Genomic DNA, 24,648 nt, shown 5'->3' with positions numbered 1-24,648 from the left:
TATATTTGTGCTTGACTAAAGTTGGTATGGGTTAGTGACAGGAAGAGCATCCAGGCACAAAACAATGCCTCGGTAATGTATTCACCTAACCCATGCTAGCATGGAAAAATGGACATAAAACAAACAAATGAATATATATATATATGTTTGTGTCTATGCTTATTTGAAAATGCTCCCTAATAGCTGTAACAGGAAGTAATGGTACCTATTATACAGCAAGATAAACTCTTGACACATTCACCACCACAATCTGTTATTGAATCTTACCAATGATACCATGTACTTTGCATAGTCACACTGCATACAGTTTAATTACAAGGAAATGTAATTTATTAATATTTTTACAATATTACAGTTTTAAATTTGAATATTTAGCACTCATGTTATTTAAATATCCTTGAAACCATGTCAAAAATATAGAATAACATATTTACTCAAATTATGAAAATGTACCACCAGTGGTGTACATGGCAGTTGTATGAAGTTTGCAGTGAACCACAGGTGGTACACTTGGTAGTTAACATGTTAAATACGATATCTTTCCTTTGAACAAAACACTGTTATCTGTAGCAGGAAGTGATAGTGTTTATTGTTCAGCCAGGTTGACTGATTATGTAATTTCTTGAGACGATTGTGTTGGTATGGTCATGTACTATGGATGGATGAGGAGAGATGTGTGAAGAAGTGCCACTCCCAAACTGTTGAAGGAATCCAGGGTAGAGGTAGACCCAGGACGACATGGGACGAGGTGGTCAAGTATGACTTTCATACTTTGAGTATCACAGAGGCTATGACGAAAGACTGAGACCTCTGGAGATATGCAGTGACTTCGAAGACCCGACAAATGAAGTGAGTTCATGGCTCACAGGACGGCCTGCTGTGCTAACCTTGGATCGTAGAGTGACCCGCTGTTCTTGAGGAGACCTATTGAGTCAAGTACATCAAAATAAAAATTCAAATGGAAATTGTAGTTAAGACACCCGTGCCAGTGACACGTAAAAAGCACCGTCTGAACGTGGCAGAAGCCAGCGCCACCTGACTGGCGTCTGTGTTGGTGACACGTAAAAGCACCAACCAATCATGCCTGTTTGCCAGCCTGCTCTGGCCCCTGTGCCGGTGGCACGTAAAAAACAACCACTACACTCATGGAGTGGTTGGCATTAGGCAGGGCATCCAGCCGTAGAAACACTGCCACATCAGACTAGAGCCTGGTGCAGCCTCCATGGCTTCCCAAACCCTGGTCGAACCATCCAACCCATGCTAGCATGGAAAACGGACGTTTTTTGATGATGATGAAGACACAGCATAATGGCATTAGCAGGAAATGGTAGTACATACTTTACAGCTAAGTAGGCAGTGGTAAGTAGAGTGTCTTGTCTGCAATAACTGTAGCAAGAGTGGAAGTAATCTTTGCATTTCTGACTCAAGTCCCCTAACCACACAGCCACTCTTGTGGGGTTAGAAGACTTTGGTCCACACTATATTTCAATGCTTGAGTCCACATCATATTTAAATACTGTCTCCTTTTCTCATTACAGTCAGAATGTCTTCGTGAAGCATTCAGTGAATTAGATATGACCAGTAGTGTTTTAGAGTTTCTTCTCTCGCCTGATCCACCATACTTCAGGATGTCTACGTTTGGAAATGCTGGACGCACACATGTAAGTTTGCGAATTTGGTTTAGCGAGGTTCTGTACAGAAGTATGTTTTGTTGTGTGCTCATGTCTTAGTATTTATTTGCATCTGTATATAGGTGTATGTATTTAGCTTAAAACTTATGAGTTTTCCACTTACAAATCTATTTGTCTTGCAGTCATTATGCACTGTTGTCAATTACTAATGTTGTCTGTCTTCGCAAAAGGAAGCTTCACTTCCTTGTCAGGTCAGAGTTGCCTCTCTTCTTGTAAATCAAAACTAAAAACAGGGAAAACAAAAGTGAAGAGGACATACACAGTGAATGTATTAAATTGATATTGTATTGGAAAATTTAAGATGATAAAAAAGAGGGGTTGTGACATTTTGTGCATAGCTCAGCATCTGAGAAAGGAAAAAGTTTAGAGATAAGGAAAAGAATAGTCTAAGAAAAGCTCATGTCATTGTTGATGAAAACTAAGAGTTTGAAATGTATGCATCCATCGGTCAAATGAAGGGTACTTTGAGTTGACTATGACTTTTTTGACATATTTTTCTCTTGAGCAAGAATTTTTTCTCCATGACAAACTACAGTAAAAAATCTCATAGTTTCAAATATCTCTTTAACATATATGAACTGGTCTTTTGTTTGTTTACTCTCAGTTACTGTTTTGTGCATCTCATATATTTTATATTTGGGTGGGACTTGCTGTTGCCAGCATGGAACATGAACATTAAATGATGATGACATGTGTGTGTGTGTGTACACACACACACACAAATATATATACATGCATGTAAGACACAATGCAAAAGGTGCAGCATATCTAAAAAAGGAACACGTGTGCATATGCATGCATGTGTCTATACATTCATGTGTGTGCGTGTACATATATATATATATATATATACTGTAAATCCTTGAGTATAATCCCCACTTATTTCCCAAAATTTAAAGGTCAAAATCCCTAGTGCGTACTATATACGAGGTTAAAAATTAAAATTATTTTCTAAGCAATGTCCGAGTCTCTATTTGCTGTCCAGCAATGTTTATTCAGACGCATTTTGTGATATCGGATGCGAAAATACCTTAAGCTAAACCTGAAAGCAATGAAGTCTTAAAGAATCATCCATAACTTGCAATAAGCAACATTTATTAAACATTATTACTGTTATTTCTTTATTTTCTGCAAACAAAATGCACAAAAAAGCTACACGTTTGCATTATGTTATGTATACAATAATAATAGAGGACGTTACCGTATACAGTTTTACAAACCAAGGACATTATATGACCTCCTTGACTCAAGTTAGAGAAGGGGTGTGTATTATACACAAGGTTTAGGTTTTTCAGAGGTACAGCCCCCTAAAAATCCCCTGCGTATTATTCTCAAGGGCGGACTATACTTGAGGATTTACGGTATATATATATATATATATATATATTAGTTGTGTGTTGGTTAACTAGATATTTCCTATCTAAAGGCTTCATTCAGTCGACAAAGTATGAAGAAATATTCTGGTTTACAATGTACAATTATAATAAATTCTACACAAATTCAAACAGTGTGTATTGAACCATCTGCATTTTTTCTTAAAAACACAAAAAAATACCACATATGTATATATATAGTGTTGTGTGGTTATGATGTTTGCTTGCCAACTACTTGGTTTCAGGTTCAGTCTCACTGCGTAGCATCTTGGGCAAGTGTCTTAGTATAGCCCTGGGCCAAACAAAGCCTTTTGGTAAAATAAAACTGAAAGAGACCTGTTGTATTTATGTTTTTGTTTATGTCTTCTTGTCACGACATTGCAGAATAGTTATGGACATCAATGTCATACCAGGTGCGTCCCTTGGTTCTAGACTTTCTTTAAAATATGTCTGTTCATGGGGAACTGTTTCCTTACTTGGAGATTGGTGATGGTGACAGGAAGGGTATCAGACCATAGATTAATCAGCTTCAGTGAATACTATCTGATCTTTGCAAGCATAGAACAGTAGATATTAAAGCAATGATGATGATGTTGACTTACACACACACACGCACACACACACACACAGACCTAATATCACAAGATATTTTGTTGCACCCTCTACTGATTCTTCCAATCTAGCATATGTCAAATTTTCTTTGTCTTCCAGTCTGATTTTCCGCGAGATTCTGATATGATTGAATCTTTCCAGTGCCAGGCTACCCAGACTAATAGGTAATTATGTAGGTTAGTTACTCTTTGACTGTAAAGCAGACACTATGTGTGTGTGTGTGTGTCTGTCTGTCTCTCTCTGTATGTATGTATGTATATGGGTGTTGTTTAGAGAGAATGGGCTGCACCAGGCTCCAATTGTCTGTTTTGGCATGATTTCTATGGCTGGATGCTCTTCCTAACACCAACTATTGTACAGGGTATACTGGGGACTTTTTATGTGGTACCAGCACAGATGCTTTTTACGTGGTGCTGGCATGGGTGGATATAGATGTATTTATGTGTGTGTGTGTGTATATGATTGTGTATATATATATATATATATATATATATACATATCATCATCATCGTCGTCGTCGTTTAACGTCCGTTCTCCATGCTAGCATGGGTTGGACGGTTCGACCGGGGTTCTGGGAAGCCAGAAGGCTGCACCAGGCTCCAGTCTAATCTGGCAATGTTTCTACAGCTGGATGCCCTTCCTAACGCCAACCACTCCGTGAGTGTAGTGGGTGCTTTTTACGTGCCACCTGCACAGGTGCCAGGCGGGGCTGGCAACGGCCACGGGTCGGATAGTGCTTTTTACGTACCACCAGACCAGGGATCCTGGCTGGTTCAATTCGATTTCGATTTCACTTGCCCCAACATGTCTTCACAAGCAAAGGGGGTTGCATGGGTGCCTGTCGTACGGTCGCATTGGAGTATTTTACGTGCCACGGCCACGAGTCGGATAGTGCTTTTTACGTACCACCAGGCCAGGGATCCTGGCTGGTTCAATTCGGTTTCGATTTCGATTTCGCTTGCCCTAACATGTCTTCGCAAGCATGGGGGGTTGGCATGGGTGTCTGTCGTCGGATGAGGTTCTATATCGACTTCGCTTGCCTCAACCGGTCTTTGTGTCCAAGGGAGGAAAGGCATTCATAAGTGGGCTGGGCTCACTTGTCCTGCCTGGTCTTCTCACGTACAGAATATTTCCAAAGGTCTCGGATATATATATATATATATATATATATATATATATGTATGTGTTTATTGTGCAGGTATGGCAGTGTGGTTAAGAAGTTCACATTCCAACCATATGGTTTGGGGTTCCATTCTACTGTTTTGGTATCTTGGATAAATAGCTTCTACTATAGGCCTGGGTCATCCAAAGCTTTGTTGTGGATTTGATTGGCAGAAACTGAAAGAAACCTGGGTGTGTATTGGGAGTTCTCTTAATCTTCACACCATGCAATAGTTGTAAACAAGAATCACCATCATATATGCAGTGTCCTATGTTTCCCATCTTTTCTGGAAGCATGTCTGGCCATAGGGAAATATCTTGCTTGGAAACAAGTCTTCTTCAATACTTTTTTTTCTATCTGACCCATGCAAGCATGGCAAAGTTGACATTAATGTCATGGTGATATATATGCATGCATGTATTATGCGTGTGTGTGTGTGTGTATATATATTACAATTTAAAAATAGGATAAAATCTTTATAAGAATTTATCAAGTAGTTAGTGTGAAAAACCTCATAAGGGAAAAGTTTTTTAATTATTCCCTTTAAATATATTTATTTATATTAAGGGCATTACTATACATAAATGCCTCACGCTAGGAGGGACTCTTAAAGTCAAAAACTACCATAATAAACACATTGTGTGTGTATGTATATATATATATATATATATATATAGGAATCAAGTGCAGCATGCAAGAGAAGAGACTATGTAGGTTTGGACATGTGATGCATATGAATGAAGACAGCTGTATAAAGAAGTGCCAGTCACCGAAAGTGGTTGGCACCTGTGGAAGAGGGAGACCCAGGAAGACGTGGGATGAAGTGGTGAGGATTGATTTCAGGATGCTGGGACTCACAGAGGAAATGACATTGGACTATGTCTAGTGATATGAGGTTCTAGAGAAGGCCCATCCACGTCAGCAAATCTGAGTTCTAGAAGCATTGTGTTCCACCCACATGTAACTAAAACTTTCACACACCCTACCCCAACAAACCAAACTACATTCCCCCTTCCCAAACTGTTTCTCTTCATACACTATGATTATCTCCCTCTTCCCAATCCAGTTCTTGCTACCCTGTTCACTGTATTGTTGCTCCCCCTCTACATACCCAGATTTTCACCAGTCACAGCAATCCATTCCCAAATACAGTCCTCACTGCCCTGCTCACCTCCTTTCCCTCCCCCTCTATATATATCCAGATTCTCTCTAGTCCCTGCGTTCCTCCACCCCCTACTCACGACTCCTTGGCAATACCCTGACTGCACCTACAACCATTCATCTCCCTTTTTATTACTCTACCATTCCATCCATACCCTGATCCCCGTTCCTTGCAAGTATACCCTGCCACTTACCGCCATCCCTCTCCTACTCTCTCTTTCCATTGCTCTCCCCTCTGGCTGAGTAATGTATCTCCTCTACAGCAACAAACCTGTTTCTACCCTCATTCTTGATCACTCTTTTTCCCTCATTCCCTTGCTCTTGCCTCTGGCTGGGTAACCATGTATCTCCTTTCCAGCAGTTCATCTCTTTTTTTGTTAACTCCCACTCTCTCTCTCTGGGCAACTGTTTCTACCCTCATTCTCCCTCTACAGCAAGACATCTGTTTCTACCTCTCTGTCACACTCTAATCTTTCATTATCTGACACAAGATCACCTCCTCCAATGCCCCTTCCCCTCTCAAAGACTCTTTGCCCTTGCTTACCCCCAATCCTCAGTTTCTAGACATGAGTGGTTTTGAGACCAAGGCCTCTACCTTGATTTTTAAGAAATGTGCCTTATGATGTTTAGGTATAAAGTTATCTCTCTTTATGCCAAGGAAAGCTTTGCCATTTAATAAAGAGAAATTGATAAAATAAGTACCAGAGAAAATACCGTGGCAGGAGATAGGGATATAATTGCCTCTAAAACCATTTAAAGTTGCTGCCCCAGTATGTTTGCCAAGTCTGAAACTAGTTAAAGAATGTTCCAGAATTGTAAATTCTGATTTTTCAAATTTTCTTTTTCAGGTATAAAATCTCGCTTTTAAAGCCATCAGTGAAAGCACTGGCCATCTCTTCACGTGTTTCCATCAGGGTTGACAAACGTGGCTTCCTTTCTCTCCAGTTTATGATAAAAAATGAAGATGGACAAGTCTGTTTTGTGGAGTTTTATGTAAGTTTTCCGTTCGTTGATTTTTTTTAATGTTGCTGTTGTTAAGGCTGCAAGCTGGCAAAATTGTTAGCATACCAGACAAAATTCTTCATGGAATGTATCCTGGTTTTATACTCAGTTCAAATTCTGCCAAGGCCGACTTTACCTTTCATTCTTTTGAGCTTGGTAAAATAAGTATCAGTTGGGCACTGGGATCAATGTAAACAACTACCCGACTCTCCCAAAATTTTACACTTTGTGCCTATAGTAGAAAGTAGAAAGGGTTATCATTGCTGTTGTTGAGAAGAAAAAGACTGTTATGGCTCCAGATCACAAGTTCAACACTCATCTGATATTTTTACCTGTTTCCTTCATTGGACATTAAACTCTGCTTGTGAAGACCTGTTGAGGCAAGTGAAATCAATCAAATTCGATGACTGGCATCCGTGCTAGTGTAGTGCTAAGAGCACCATTCGAGCGTGATCATTGCCAGAGCAGCTAAAAAGTACCATTCGAGCATGATTGTTACCAGCGTCACCTTACTGGCATGTGAAAAAACATTTGAACGAGGTCATTGCCAGTGCCACTGGATTGGTTCCTGTGCATGTGGTACGTAAAAAACACCATTTGAGCATGGCCATTGCCAGTACTGCCTGACTGGCCCTCGTGCCGGTGGCACGTAAAATCACCCACTACACTCAGGGAGTGGTTGGCATTAGGAAGGGCATCCAGCTGTAGAAACTCTGCCAGATCAGATTGGTGCCTGGTGCAGCCATCTGGTTCGCCAGTCCTCAGTCAAATAGTCCAACCCATACTAGCATGGAAAGTGGACGTTGAACGATGATGATGATGATGATGTTCAAATGTATATTAATCTTGTATATGTACAATCATGCACATATGAGGAGCTCCTATGTGAGCACTTGACTTGTTTGACAAAGCAATCAAATCTCTTTCAAATTGCATTATATTATCCTGAAAAAAGTGTACACATTGGATAATGTAGCCCTAGATATGCTATATCTGAAAAAGAAGTAGGATGATGATGGCTGTAATGTCCTTAGTCATAATTCTCCCCAATCACAGCTAACTTGGGATTAAAGAATGGCAGCATATTCATCAATGTTACCATTGTTGACATCTACATTTTTCATGTTACCATATGTTAAATGGGTTTATAATTCTGCATCATCTCATCTTTGAGGCCCAATGCTCTCTGGTGTAATGCCATCATGTCTTTCCTGATCTACCTCTGTCACAGTTACCTTCCAGCATTAACTCATTACAACCTCATGTTTTCATGTCCATACCACATAATTGTATCTTTCAAGTGTTTTAGATGTTGCTTTTAGACATATCTTTAATACTTAGCCACTGTCACATCTCTCTTGTCCTCAACGACATCTTTTAAGTTAACATGGCACATCAAACAAACCACGCCTAACATGCTTCTCTCCAGCCACTGGAAATCCATACAGAATAGTTTTAAATAACGCAAAGATCGATGATTTTGTTCTTAGTCATTTAAACAGCTTTCACATTTTCAGTTTATTTTATGTACACACAAATGGTTCATCAGTGGATGTGGTGACAACTAATTGAAGAAAGCTATGAGTGCATACTGTTTCTTGAGTAAAACAAAACAAAATAATCCACAGTAAAAGACAATGATGGTGTCATAATAAGTTACATGAAGAAGCGGATGTAATGTATAATAAATGCTAACTGGATTTCTGTATGTTTTGTCAATTCATTTTGATTAAACCTCTTATTAGTATCCTTAGTGATAACAATAGTGTCAATTTTGTATTTTCTCTCTCTCCTCTTGAAGAAAGGAAAGAGAGTACATCATAAAGATTGTCCAACCACCTTCCTACAGCTAGGAAGAGACTGTAGCCTTTATCTCTTTGGTGGCTTTGGTGAAACAGGTTGTGTGATGGACAAGATTGAAAGGGCTGAAGACAGTCACATTTCTCTTTGACCAAACCTTCATAACCCTTTTCGAGTTTTACTTGAAAAGGAAAATGAGGATGGAGAAGGAAGCGTTGTCTCCTAGCAAATTTGTTGAAAGGTGGATGAGTGGCAAGTATGGTCTGAATGAATAGGCCTACTCTGAACATACACCTGTAGAAGACGATAACAAGAAGCAGGTACTTGCCTTAGTGATCAGGTAGACTGGTTTTGTGGGGTTTCCTCAGGTGCCCCTTGGATGGCCATCTGCCATGCCAGCTTGGGTTGGGTTGAGTTGGACAGTTCTTATTTGAGTTATGTTTGTTATTGAGAAAGAATAGTAGGGGAGAGGCTAAAATTTAAAGTGGTGGATGTTAAAATGGAAGCATTACCAATGCTAATTGTTAATCTGACAATTTTTATTTATATACTTGATATTTTTTTTGTCTCATTATGGAATGCAGTGTGTTCCAGATGAAGATGAAGAACCAGAAGAATGAATTTTGGTAGAGAAACCAGTTCTTAAATTGGTAAATTTACAATTATTTATTTATTTTTCACTATATTTTTTATGGCTTCTTTTAGAATTTACAACAATGTCTGTCTGAGTTTTTGTTGTTTTTGCTTGGTCTCAGATAAATTCTCTGATCAAGCATATATATGATCAGAGGTGTTCTAGATGTGACTGTCTTCTCTTTTTTTATACAAAGGACCACATTGCTTGATGTCTCCCACTTTATTTAAGAAGGGAGGGTATGGATTGAAAGAATTGTAGCTGCTATTTCTAGCACAAATATGGCTATGTGGTTAAGAATTCACTTTGCAATCACTTGGTTCTAGGTTTGATGCCACTCTGCAACAACTTGGACAAGTGTCTTCCACTATAGTCCCAAGATGACACAGTTTATAAACGGAATCTTCTTTTATGGTCTGTACATATTTCTTGGATGATAAATTTAATATCACCTGATTTAATATCAGCCTCGTCATCTGGCCCTTAGGTTCACAGAATTGGAAACAGATCTTTGTACCTAATATTGAAATGCAGCTTCCTACTTCAGTAGCCTTCAAGTTGTGTGAGTTGTTTTTCCTTTCCCTGGTCCTTATTGGTCTCTGAAACCCTGTAAAGTTCATTGAGTGCTGCCATTCCTTCTCACTCGTTACAAACTACAAAGAAATCAAGCAATCCCAAGGAAATTCCTTTGTTTGCTTGTATAAGTGAGAGTATAATGAATGTTGAAGATTAAGGTTAACGGTTAGGATTAACATGAACGTTAAAGAGGGGGCATCAAAGTGCTTTTACTACTGATCACATATTTGTAGTTCAAACTTTATTGTTACTATGTTTAAGGCTTTGCAAGCCACAAAAACTGCTATTGCACACGGGCTGCTGAAGAGCTGTGTTATTATTATTATTATATTGGAGAATAGTCTTAGATACAGTGTGTCTGAAAATAAAATGGAATGATATTGTAGTTGGAACATCTTTTGAATGGGACTAAACAGATTGAAGTAATTGGACAACCAAGGAATGAGGACACTTCTTCAGGTACATGTCAGGGATATTCTCATATTAGTTACAGTGATGTTGCATTTGATATCAACAAAGCATTTACCTGTGTTTGTCATAAATCTAGATCAGCAACTGAAGTATTTTCTCAGCAGGGTTATGGAGTCAAGACTCATCAAATTATGATGCCAATGAATTCAACTTCCCTACTTGTAAGCCCAGTACTTATTCTATCGGTCTCTTTTGCCGAACCGCTAAGTAACGGGGACGTAAACACACCAGCATCGGTTGTCAAGCGATGCTAGGGAGACAAACACACATACACATATATATATATATACATATATACGACGGGCATCTTTCAGTTTCCGTCTACCAAATCCACTCACAAGGCATTGGTCAGCCCGGGGCTATAGCAGAAGACACTTGCCCAAGATGCCACGCGGTGGGACTGAACCCGGAACCATGTGGTTGGTTAGCAAGCCACTTACCACACAGCCACTCCTGCGCCTATGATATACAAAGTCAACATGAATCATCAGGGCACTTTTTGGAATCCTAACTTATTTAACATATGTTATAGAGCAGTTACTGTTTATATCTCGCTCAGAGATTTATTATTGTTTTCGAACAGATTTTCTACGCCAGTGACTGTGGTTACTGTGAAAATCTATATATCCAGCCTGTAGAGGAAGTCCCTCAACGAAGAGCGGTGCTTACCATACGTTGACAAGAGGCAATAACCTCGAAACCGGTCCGTGTGTAGTATCCGTATCTTCGGGGAGGCTGATCTCCCTTTGCAGGCTGGCAAGGACACCGAGATGGTGTCAGCTCTTCTGGTGACGTTGATGTTCGCCTGGGGCTAAATGCATCAGTAACACCCCCACCACCCCGCCCTGACCCTAGCCACATTCAGATGGCTGATCCCCCTTATGTTATAGAGCAGTTACTGTTTATATCTCGCTCAGAGATTTATTATTGTAACTTATTTAAGTTTGGGTTTAAAGGCCATAGTTATGCCACTTTGGCTATTTTTTATTGTATTTATAAAAAAAAATTGCAAGCAATTACGCTTTAAATAAAACTTAGAAATTAAAAGAAGTGGCCATGTTTATCAAAAGGTAAGAGGATATAAAAGAAATAAGATGTAAGAATACTATAAAAGGAAGTCCAAGTTAAAACTAAAAGACTCAACACTTAAAGCAACTTAACAAATTACCATTTTTAAAAAAATGAAGTCAATTAGATATACAAGTCTTTGATTTCAAGGTTAATGCATAGTTTGAACATAAAATTTGAGTAACTGCTAGCATGAAATTGTACATTAAATGAAATAAAAATTGTAAAATATTGAACAGTTTATTCCTCTAGAATTTATTGAAGAAGTATTATGTCTATTGAATAAAGGTTAAATGAAAGAAGTCCAAAATTGACTAACATCTTCTAAGTTATGGGGACATAAACCAACACCAATTGCCAGTCGATGGTAGGAAGATGAACACAAAGATACACATGTGCACTCACACACACAAATCACATACATATGTATGGCAGGCTTCCACATAGTTCCTGTCTGCCAAATTCACTCACTCATTAGTCAACTTGGAGCTATAGTAAAAGATACTTGCCCAAGATGCCACACAGTGGAACTGAACCCAAAACCATGCGACTGCAAAGCAAGCTTCTTAACCACACAGCCACATTTGTGCCTATATCGGTATAAATTGGAAATTTTAATGCATTATATTATTTATATTTAGCTGAACTTGGAGTCAGTACATTTTTATCAACTCTGACTTCAGTAACCCATTAATTGCTTTTAAGTCCAATTTCTAACGATAATGATATAGTTTTTACAATGTTATAAATGAGAGATCATCAGAGATTATCTAGTATTGGTAGTAACTTTGGGGAGGTGAGGGTGTTGTGTTGTACACGACTGGAGACAATCGGGCACAAATTATACTATTTTTATATTACTTTTTGTTTTTATAGTTGTTGATGTGTTGTACATTTTATTTCATATTACTTTCATGTATTTATTTTCTCATTGTAGAAATCTCAATTTTTGAAAGGTAATAAGAACTTCAAACCATGAAGATGGAACTGGATTTTCACAGAACAGAAAATACAAGCTTCATCTGATTATTCCTACCCACTGTCTTTGGTGAAGGATTTGAACAGAAACAAAACCATAATTATGTCAGTCCAACTCATACCAGCATGGAAAACAGACATTAATGGAAGATGATGTTAGCCATCTACCAACTTTTTCTGTTTTTCTCATAATTGCAGTTAACAACTGTCCTCATCATCACTCACCCACTCATGAACAAATTTCATTACATGAAACAAGGGGTGGATTTCAAAATACTTTTCTCTCTGAGGGAAAGCAAAGTGGCAGCTATAAAGTTGTATATATTATTTGTTTGTTTTATATGGAATATTTAATTAAAATAAACTGGAAATTGTTTTCACTTTTTTAAATTTAATTCAATTTAAATCATGCTGGTGCCATGTTAAAAGCACCCAGTACACTGAGTGGTTGGCATTTGGAAGCGCATCCAGCCATAGACACCATGTCAGAATAGACAATGGAGCCTGGTGCACCTCCCAGCCTTACCAGCTCTGGTCAAACCGTTCAACCAATGCCAACATGGAAAACAATGATGATGATAATGATGACAATGATGGCTTTATCCTCAAGTCAGTTCTCATTGAACCAACCTAACACCATAGGTGTTCCAAATGTGATCATCCTGTTTCTGTTTAAAATACAATGTAAACAGAGCTACATTATTATGAATAACTTCCTTTTTTTAAAGATTTTACCAGTATTTGATTTAAGGAAGATTTGGTTGCTATTTCTAGTAGATGAAGCAACCGTGTATGAGCTCTTTTGGAGGAGGCTCATAACATTTACCTTAACAAGTGATATCAAAATTCTCGGCTGATGCAAGTCAGTGGAAACTACCCTGAAGGTTAGACATGTTATGTAAGTGAATGCTACATGAAAATATTTTGAGAATTAATAGTGAAAGTAATTGTGGTAAAAGCAACTAGGAGTGAGGTTTCATCATTGAAATAATACAGGGTTTAAACATACGCAGTCATTCTGTATTGCAAGTATATACAACCCATGTCAGCGTGGATATTGCTGAGGACTGCACATGGTTCTGTGTGTATACAAAATAGACTAGAGAAGTTTCAATATATATATTTCAGTGTGTCAAGGGATGCTGGTAGCTGCATCACTATTCAAAGCTATTTAGTACTATCTACAGTGGAGCTGAGGCATAAATATCATCTGCTTAAAACTGTACAGGGCAAAGCTAAGCTCTGTCTTTTTAAATTACTATGATCCTGGATTGTAGCATGAAGAATTTGAAGGGAAATGGAAGCACATGTTATTCCTCCTAAATATTTGATCAGCTCCTTTCTGCACGACAGGTTTTCTATGAATGTTTGTGAAAAGATACTTCAGTAAAACATAGCAATGAAGTTATAACAGAGTTTTCTCCCTTGTGTATGTGAACTAAATTAAGTCTCGATTTCTCATGTATATTCCTAAGTTCGGATCTAATTGAAGAGACCTAAGCTCAAAAGGCTTGCCAAGCCGTGACAACTCTGTTTTTCTAATTCCGTTTTTAAGACAGTAAAGTGTGATTTGAAGATTTTGGTGTTGTTTCTAACAAGTTCATGATGATTGATATTGTTATTCAGTCTTGACTTAGCCATGATTGAACAGACTAACTAAAGAATGGTTCCATTGACAACAGTTCCATCTTATTTATTTTTAGATATAGTATATATATAGCATTTCATTATCTAATATGTCCTTCCTTTTTTTTTTTTTTGGTGATTTGAAGGAGGGAAATTTCTAGTAGATTGAATGACATTGTAGAGGTTATCTTTTGGCTTGTGTTAACTTGATTAGAATATGTTGCTTCTGACAAAAGTCTTATGTTTGGAGTATTAAAACTATCTTTACCTTCTCCAACAGATCCAACCAATACACCAACTGCCCCTTTTATTTCATCTTCCCAAAATATAATAAAGATATTTATCTTTTATTATTTCAGTCATTAGACTGCAGCCATGCTGGGGTACTGCCTTAAAAAAATTTGAATCAAACAAATTGACCCCAGTAACTTATTTTCTTAAGTCTCATACTTATTCTGTCAGTTTCTTTTGCTGAACTGCTAAGTTGTGGGACATAAACTTCCAACATCAGTTAAGCAGTGGGTGAGGACAAAGACTCACACACATACATATGGCAACAGGCTTTTTTCAGTTTCCTCCTACCAAATCCACTCACAAGAATTGGTCAGTCTGAAGTTATAGTAGAAGGCACTTGCCCAAGGTGCCAGACAGTTGAGCTGGACCCAGAACTATGTGGTTGGGAACCAAACTTCTTACTACCCAGCCACATCTGTGCCTATGACAATACTCTTTTACTCAATAAGAGTCATTCTCATCTAGATATCACTCCCCTTCTCAGTTTTTAAATTTGCTGAGTCTTTGAGTAACTATAGTTGGTTAATTGACCCCTCCTTTCCTTGCTCAATTACGAGTATGCATACCTATTCTGTTATCATTGTGTAATTTTACAAAATATATATTCAGTACATATTATCATTAATGTCTGTTATTCTATGCATGCATTGAGTGGATGTAGTTTATTGAAGCAAATTTTCTTTGGCTGGCTACCCTCTCTGACTCCAACCCTCACCTGTTTCCAAGCAAGATCGAATTTTCCCATAGCCAGACGGTTTTTACAGAATATTCTTCTCTACTCTAGGCATAAGGCCCGAAATTTTGGAGGAGGGGGCCAGTTGATTAGATCGACTCCAGTACACAACTGGTACTTAATTATCAACTCTGAAAGGATGAAAAGCAAAGTCGACCTCAGCAGAATTTGAACTCAGAACATAAAGACGAAATACCACTAAGCATTTTGCCCAGCGTGCTAACGTTCCTACCAGCTTGCTGCCTTGTTTTTGCAGAATATTGGAAATGAATGACCCTGCTTGTGTGACAGTGATGCTCATTTACAACTACCATGTAGTATTAAGAAAAGAAAATACAATACACCCATGTATTACCTCGGTGAGATTTGAACTTAGAATGTAAGAAGGTGACAAATTCTCCTGTCAGATGACTCAGAGTCCTTGACCAACTAAATAATTGCTTTTAATATTTTTACATAAATGTTTCTAGCAATCAACTAATTAAAAATATTTATAATATCGATTTCAAATTTTCAACAAGTGCAGTAATTTTAGAGGACAGTGTATGCTGATTGCATCGACTCCAGTACTTGCTTGGTACTTTATTTCATTAATCCTGAAAGGATGAAAGACAAAATTGGCCTGTGGAATTTGTAGGAATTGGCGTTATAGTTTATTTGAAAATCTTTAAATATTTTGGGCACAAAGGACCAATTTTAGAAAAGTACAATCAAGGAATGCTACTTAGATAACCAAGTGGGCTAAAACGGGGTCACTGCCCATCTGATTTCATACTCTGCCTATGTCAGCTTTCAAAGTTCTGGGTGGTGGGGTCGATAAAATAAAATGCCAGTCAAGTACTAAGTTTGTTTGATGTTAAGCTACTGCGTCCTAGACGGGAATAGAATTTATGATAGATGTTTTATAACTTTAAACGATTCCTTCCTTTTACAAAGACTATTGAGTTAATGGACACACGCATACTCATATATACATATCAAAAGACCAAGCAAATTTGTAAAATCTCATCTTGGATTATGTTGCTTGTTATACCTGTTACTATTCTTGTTAACCGGAGAGTGACTACTGACAGATATTTTGGCTTCTGTCCACTAAAGACAAAGATGACCAATGTAATGTAGTGTAGTAGTAGTAGTCATAGTAAGCGTAGACAAAGCGCGGGAGAAATATCTGTATAGATGCGTATGGAGAGAGGAGACGGTGGAGCATCAGTAAAGTTTAATTTAAAGACATAAGAGGAAAACATCGTAAGGGATATATGTGCTAGAATATATATGTACCAGAGATAGTGTTCATGTGTAAAAAATGTTAGACATACACGAGTACATTCAGTCACGCGAGTAAGGCATGTTGCGAAGGACACGGCAGTATTTGAATATATATAAGGTGTAAAAATCATGCCGATGTTTTAATTAGTTTTATTGACTTACATTAGCAAAAGCAAATAAATAAATGTGTTTATTGTTTTTTTAAATATTGTAAAAGGGATGTTTGTTTTAATCTTTTCTCTTTACGCAAAGCCCTATAGCAACTGAGTGCTTTTTCAATTTGTTTACTGACTAGCATCGCTCTTTCTACATTTGGATCTGAGCCCATTATCATCTGCTTTCCATCTTCAAAAAATTTTAAAATCGCGTCGATTTCATTAATTGAGAATTCTTTCATTTGTGACATAGCTTCGTCTTGATCAATACAACTAGCATCTTCAGTAATTTGTTTAAATTCGGCGGGATGTCTAGTTGCTGCACTATCGTCCGAACACGCACTTTTCCCTACAATTCCAAGGTTATACATTTTAGATCGTTTTCTAAACCTGACGAGCCATCCAGAACTTCCAAAAAATGTTTCGTTAGTTTCCGCTTCGGTTTTCTTTTCTTCTTTCCGTTTTCTTTGGACCGCTCCAAACAAACTGACAGCTTTCTTTTTAATGGCCGTTGTATTTAAAGGAATGTTCTTTTGATTGCAGTCTACGATCCAAATTGACAATAGCCGTTCCATTTCAATCATTGTAGAGCTGCGGTTTCTTGTTGTTTGGAAATTCGACGACGAAGCAGCACTTTGTCCCTTTTCTTTATAAATCTTCGAGTTCTGAATAATATTGCGCACTGTTGATTCGCCGATTGCGTGTTCTCGGCTAATCTTTGCTTTAGTAAAACCGCTTTCATATTTATCAATTATTGCTAATTTTTCTTCCAGTCCTACAACTTTTCTTTTCTTCTTCTCAACACTTCCACCACTTGTACCGGTGGTACTCTCGGTACTCTCTTCTTTAGTACTCATGATAATAACTTGAGGGTTAGGGAAAAACTCCCGATTAATGTAACTCCGAATAACATGGTTTATAATTCGACACCAGCTTCCGAAAAACAAAATACATATATATATGATATGCAGATGTAGCTATGTATAATAACAAATCATTAAAATACATTCGGCAGCAGTTGAAAGAAAGAAAAGAAACTGAAGGAGAAATTATACTACATTATTTTTCATTTCTTATACATACCGTTATACTGCAGTAAATCGAATTCTTATACGCAGTATTCGAATTTTAATGTCTAACTACCAATCGCATAAAATCAAGAACCGAAGTATTACAGTATGTATAAATTGAGAGAGTGGTGGGGGGACATTTCATGGTGCTGATGATAGAGCGACATATATAGCGAGAAAGAAAGAGGTGACGACTAAAGAGTGATAGAATGATAGGGTAAATGTATATATGAAGTGAAAAAGGCATGTAAACGATTATTTTAAAAAATGACTAGTATATAGAGATAAAATTAGGAGCTTTGGACATGGAAGCTAAACTTACAAAGATAGTAGACAAATTGAAACATAACCTATATTATTTTTATCAATGAGAATTCTAAAAGGATTTTTTTATTGGGTATAAAACTACTACTCTGATCGAAATAAATATCCATGTATGCAAACGTTCGCAACACTTCATGCACATTTGCAATCCCATTCAAAAATTATGCTGTATAAAATAAGCACCTTTGAAAAAGCCATCACTGAAGTTTTCAATTTATAAATAATGAAAACCATGAATTACAGCACAATAGACTCGTTTCACTTCAAACCAGAAGCTATTAATTCCCAGTCATCTATGGAACCATGTAATAAATAATTATCTGTGTGAGTTAATAATTTGTACGGCATTTATAAACAGATATACGGCTATTATAATTAGAGTAATTATCATTTCTTTTTATAAAGCAATTTTCTGGGGGTTTCATTTATTTTTTTTTTTTTTTTTCAGTTATAAGCACCACAAGGGTACTTGAAGTCCTGTAGCAATTCGTAACTTTTGTTACAGCCATAAATATATTATTCTCAGCTTTGTTTAGATACTTAAATTTATTGTGATTTTGTGCTTGAAAAATTTAAATGAATTTCTAAATTGGAATTTAATAAAAGGAACTAAGATAGGCATGACGTCATCTGTTGTCCTTGTTAACCAGCCTCTCCTCCTCTTCCTCTTCCCGCTACCATTTCCTCTCTCTCTCCCATTTTTTGTTCTCACCATCCATCTTTTGCTTCTGTTTTTTACTATAACTTCTCCCAAAACATGCGTTGCTTCAACTACAATCAATGAATACAGAAATAGCACCACCCCACTACCACCACTCTGAATACTCCTTCTCCCACCACCACTTACTACTACTACCACCGTCAATATTTTTACCGCTCTTAGTCGTCTTCCCATCCTTTCTCCAATTTAGGGTTGGGTGTTCGATCTTGTAGATGAACATCCTAATTTAGGATTAGAGTTTTTTTTAGACAGATATTTAGGGCGCTAGGCAATCAGTCAGTTTATTTAAACAATGGTACTAAGACAGCTTACGCAAAGACCATTTTCGAGATATTGGTGTTTAGGGAGCTTGGCAATTATTTTAGTCAATGGTGTTTAAGAAGTGAGGCAAACACCCGTTCGTGACAATGGCGTTTGAAAAATAAGACAAATACCGATGAGAGTGGGATTTGGGGGACGCTAGGACTAGAGCAGTTGCCTGCTTGACATTGTCATAGCTTGATGTGTAAACGCATTCGTTGTAATCGTGTGAATTTAGGACAATGCACATGGAGGCAGCCGAGTGGCGGAAAAAAGCAAATAAGTGCCCACTACTACGAGTCAATGAGGGCAGATGAGTGGGCATGGCTCTACGTAGTTGAGAAATGTATCTTAAATCCCACCCTTCCTACTCAAGAGGAAGGGCGCATTAGATAGTATCTGTATCCACCAACTCTTATAGTAAGGGATAGTCCGCTCGATAATCCTCCATTTATCTTTAACTTGAGTTTTTTTCTTATTAATTGTTGCATCTTTAGTTCTGTAATCTATAATATTAGTAATCCAACCTTTCAAATAATGTAAGTCCTACATAACTCTACGTTGCTGTTGCTTAAAGAAATTAACCCTAAAAGATGGGACGGTTATGACTGGAATGCATTTGATCATTGGTCTGTCGAATCAATGATGACCTGGGGTTAAACCGATACACCACTATTGTCCGCATTTTTGTATCCTAATATTAAAGACTGCTCTCTTCCCCCTCTCTCTTCAACGATGATGATGGTAACGAAAACGGATAAGCATCCGAAACGTTGGCCCTGTCTACTTCCTAGCATATTTCACTGTTCGAACCACTAAATTCTGTTACTTTTTGCCGTCGCAATCACTGACTTCCCTACCACTACATCGCCACTATTACCTAAATTTGGGATCATTTTCTCAATATGAAACGCATGGAGTGGTTGTATTCCATTTCTTTTTACGACTATTAGCTAACTAGTTGGCCAATTAACATATCTATTAATTAGGTCATCGACGAGTTAATTGGTTGACTAAGTAATAAGTGAAATAGAACCGCTGTGTTTCTTACTGGGGAATAAAATAACCCACAAGATTTCACAAGAAGAATCGTTCAAAAGTTTTGAATTTGTTTCGAAAGAATTTTCATCTTTAATCGTGTATTGAAACCAACATTGCTTTAGTTGGGAAGTCATTCTATTTCATTTCGCATTTTTGGAAAGAGAAGTGAAATACAGACAAGCCACAACCGTTGAGTGTTTATTGGCTTTGTTAAATATGACTCATCCCAAACAAGAAAATCTGGCAATACAAAAACTAACTAAACTACTCCACTACCCGTTGTTCTTTGTCTACATAGACTTGATACTACTTAATATTCTCGCTTCCACTCCTTCGAATCGTAAACGAAATCCTATATACGAAAGTTGAACACATACAGCCTTAAAATTTACACACACAACTCAAGAATTAACACGCGCCTACTCATGGCTTTACACACACGACTCACGTGTATCAAACACACACAATGGAGGACGTTACACTCGCTATCGCCTCCCCTTCCTCATTCCACTTCTTCCATCACACTCTCTTACAACTTCAGCTCTGCTCTCGTTTCTGTCGTCTTCTCTTTCTAACACTCATGTCTCTCCTGCCATCACAATACTTTTCCCATAACCCGTCTTCCACTATATTTCCTTTCCCTTCTCTTTAGGTTTATTTTCTTCCTCTTAAGCCACTTTTGGTTGTCTTCTCCCACCTTAGTATTTCCTCCCTTCTAGTTATTTATTGCCGCCGCCGCTTCTCCCTGCCTTTTTTTATGCAATTTCTCTAACCATATCTATGTGTGTGTGTGTGTGTGCATTTATGTATAAAACATCAAAAGTCCATCCTGAGCTATTGGCTTATAAAGCCAGCTCTCCGGATTCTGTAGCATATATGCTCCCCGCTGGACAGGACACCGATCCGTCGTACAATTACTCATTTTTACAAACTGAGTAAACTTAAAGCAACGTGAAATAAAATGATTTGCTCAAGAACATAACGCATTGCCAGGCCCAGAAATCGAAACCACGATTTTATGATTATGAGTGCAACACCCTAAACTAAAAGCCACGTGCCTCAACTACTAATATATATATATATAATATAGGTACTCTGCGATACAAGTACCTATAATATATATGTGTGTGTGTGTACGTACGCCGCTATATATAAAAGATACAAAATGGGACAAGAACGCAAAACATCCGTCTATCTGGATGTTTTGTTGTTTCCTTTTTGTATCATCTAGTTGTCCAGATGTTTTGCGTTCTTGTCCCATTTTGTATTTTATATCTCTCTATATATATAATGTGTATAGTGGGTAAGAAGATGTTCCTGAGCCCGCAAGCTTCTCTGTGTACTGCCCTTATGGCAAATTTAATGAAATAAAGAAGATGCTCTTGAAAGCATAGAATAATAGGCACTAATTTAGGGCTCCCACCGATCGATTTCGTAACTTCTTAATCAGACTTTTAGGTATTCCAGAAACAGAATATCCAAGAAGAAATACTGACAAACACTTATAGGTGTTAGGACTAGATTTATAACATGTTAAATATATCTATATCCCGTAAATATACTTTTTATAAACTGTTCCAAATATTCAATGAATGGCTGAAATATTTGAAACCGCTATAAAAGTATTTACATCTAAATATAACAATTGTTTGTCTATCTTTTCCTCTTGGATATACATACAAAAATGTATGTGTATGCATATACATACACACACATATATAATATACACACACACATATATATAATATATACACACACACACCAAGGGGAATTGAGTGAGCTTAATGGGATAAACTCTAGTTAACACCAAAACGAAATTTTATATATGTGTATGTATGTATATTTATGCGTATATATATATTATATTATATATATACTCACACACAAAGCATGAATTAGCGAAAACCGAGACTCCCAAAACAATTTATAAAATGAAATAAAAAGAACATTAGCTCTACAATTATTTTTTAGCTACTACATAGTACTCTTTGGATTTCTGGTCTCCTTGACCTTTGATTAATGAATTCTCCAATAAAGTATTGTTAGTGTGTGTATATATATATATATATATACACGTGATCGAGTAGATATTTTTCTCCACCTCGTCTTTTCGTTTAAGCATACCCTCCTCACCTCCTTAACTTATTTCCTACTATACAACTTTTACTTGTTCTCCCCTCTTCTCGTCAACTTTATATTTTTCAGAAACCATCTTGCCCTGTCCCTCTTTTTTCACCATTTCCTGTCTTTACTTCTTATCTCTCCTTCTCCTTTGCCTACGGTTTTTTTTTCGTTTTTTTTTTGTTGCCCTGAACTGTTTGTTCTCTACTTTTCTCTCTCTCCCTCTTTCTTTAAGCCGTGTCCTCCTTCCCTCCATAATTAGCTCATGTGATAACAATGAAGTCTCCCGCCTTAATGGCTACTACTTAACGTCTTCCAAGTTAGTCAATCACTGACTTCCTTTACTAGATAAATAAATAAAGAATCGTACTTAAAGATTACTGTTACAAATTGTAATACTTAAAACTTGTCACATGAATAAGGAAATGGATAAATTTATATACATTCACGAATAAATATATCTTTCTATAAGTGTGTATATATCATTACACACACATAAATTGACAAAATAGTGTGATTCTCTTAAGGACAACAGTCCTCATTAACTTTCTTTGTTGTGACCTGCCCTACCTATAAAGTTGACAGGGTGCTCACGTTTTGGGAATTTTCTTTCATGTTAATAGAAGTATATTAAATACACCCTCTACACACATACGTTTTTCGCTGTCTAATATATATGTATATATATATAAAGAAAGACAGATGAGAGATATATAGATTAATCAAATATTACACGCATACTCTCATACACGTGGTGTGTGTGTGTGTACAAGAAAAATAGGTTTACTTCCACAAGAGGGAATATAAAATTAGTTTTGGGTTGAAAATGAACATGAAAAATTAATTCACTTTTAAAATGCTTACAATGACTTTTATTGGAATATAACACGTATGTATATGATACATATCGTATACATACGTGTTATAATTCCAATAAAATTCATTCACATATGGAAACCAAAAACCAAAAAAAAAAAGTTTACAAATTTTTTTAAATCCTGTACTAGTTTCTGTAATATTTTTGTTTTTCAATGATAGATAAAAATGCAAGATAAAAGCTTAAAAGAAACTGAATACAGGAAAAAGTCCAAAGTGATAAAAAATGCTCAAAAAAAGTCAAATATTCAATAGTATTCATAACAAAATTACATGTTGAAAATTTAAGAATTCAGTAAGCTTCACAGCAATAGGAAATATTGAACGTTCAAATGTTTGATAAATTTCATGATAATGCTTTCTTTATTTACCACTAAGGGTTCACAAAAACATTGGAAATAGTACAGGACAATACGATGTGGAGATACATAAATAGAAGTGTGCAAACAGTAAAAACGATAATATAAATTCTAACAACAAAAAATACTCAAGAGAGGGAGAATTTCAAGGGCTGCTTGTGGAAACCCCACAAAATAGCCACCTTGACCACTAAGGTAAATGCCCTCTCTACATCGTCTTCCTTCAATCTACAGGTATATATACTTGCCACATTCACCCACCTTTTAATAAAATTGCTGGGAGCCAGGACTTCCCTCTCACCTTCCTTTTCAAGTGAAATTGATGACTTGGCCAAAGAGGAAAGTATCTGTCTTCAGCTCTCTCAATCTAGCCCACCACACAACCTCTTCCACTAATGCTACCAGACAAATGAATACTACCTACCCTTCCTGGCCAAAGAAAAACAGAAGGACAATCTTCCGAATGGACTTAGCTGATAGCTAGATCTGTCCTACACTTAACAGTAGGTGTTTGACATAAACCCAGAAGTCAGCAATACTTGGGCACTGGACAAGAGAGTGCAGAATAGTTTCATCATTCTGTGCATATCTCAGACAAACCCTGATGACTGCACTTCCATGCCTGCCAACCCAGGGATTTTTGGAAATTACCTATGGGCCCTAGCCCAAAGTTCTTCTGGAACACACCAGCCAATTAATTCCCAGTCTCCCTGAGAACATCATAGCCCTCTATAGAATGCCAAAGTGGAACTTCTATCACATGCATTGCCCAACTGACAGAGCACTGTGAGCATCTGCTGATACTCTATGTACCAGGCACCCTGCCTTGATCTACATTTGATCCAGGATTGCAGCTCAAAGAGATAAGCTGCAGAAGAGCAAGCCAGACAAATGATGACTGCACCTGCTCACCATCAAGGAAATACACCAGCAGCCTTCCATTTAGCAGATGTTGACAATAAATATAGTGCCTAACCAGTGGAGCACATTCTCTCTACAGAAAGCAGAAGAGTGTGTGCTCCAGTTTTGTCAGATGTAAACTGGGCATGACTATCAGGTAGTAATATATGACAAGTGATGCACACATTTACCACCTCTGCCTGACCTTTCAGAGAAGCTTTCTCTGAACCCATTTCTGGGTGAGATTGGCTACCCTACTCTTCACCCCATCCCAGTTCTTCCCCACCTGGAGATCTTGATCAAACCAAACCCTGAGTAATTTTACTGGTCC

General features: G+C 37.3%; 1 protein-coding gene across 2 annotated transcripts in view; it reads left to right on the top strand.

The window, feature by feature from the left end:
• The window catches only part of LOC115213126 (cell cycle checkpoint protein RAD1), a 22,445-nt gene extending 9,537 nt beyond the window's left edge, over positions 1-12,908 (top strand). The window contains exons 5-9 of one of the 2 annotated variants that reach the window (XM_029782056.2): positions 1,539-1,661; positions 3,776-3,840; positions 6,848-6,992; positions 9,386-9,451; positions 12,488-12,908. In XM_029782056.2, the coding sequence (XP_029637916.1) occupies positions 1,539-1,661; positions 3,776-3,840; positions 6,848-6,992; positions 9,386-9,421 (369 nt within the window). In that variant the 3' untranslated portion in view covers positions 9,422-9,451; positions 12,488-12,908. Of the gene's footprint in view, positions 1-1,538; positions 1,662-3,775; positions 3,853-6,847; positions 6,993-9,385; positions 9,452-12,487 lie in introns of those variants that run through there. The other variant, XM_029782057.2, reaches the window with a different exon arrangement.
• Positions 12,909-24,648: the final 11,740 nt, after the last annotated feature.

This window comes from Octopus sinensis, linkage group LG6, assembly GCF_006345805.1.
Source record: "Octopus sinensis linkage group LG6, ASM634580v1, whole genome shotgun sequence".
In the NCBI taxonomy this organism is placed as follows: domain Eukaryota; kingdom Metazoa; phylum Mollusca; class Cephalopoda; order Octopoda; family Octopodidae; genus Octopus; species Octopus sinensis.
Note: the sequence above shows the minus strand (reverse complement) of the source record. Positions and strands in the feature narration are given on the sequence as shown.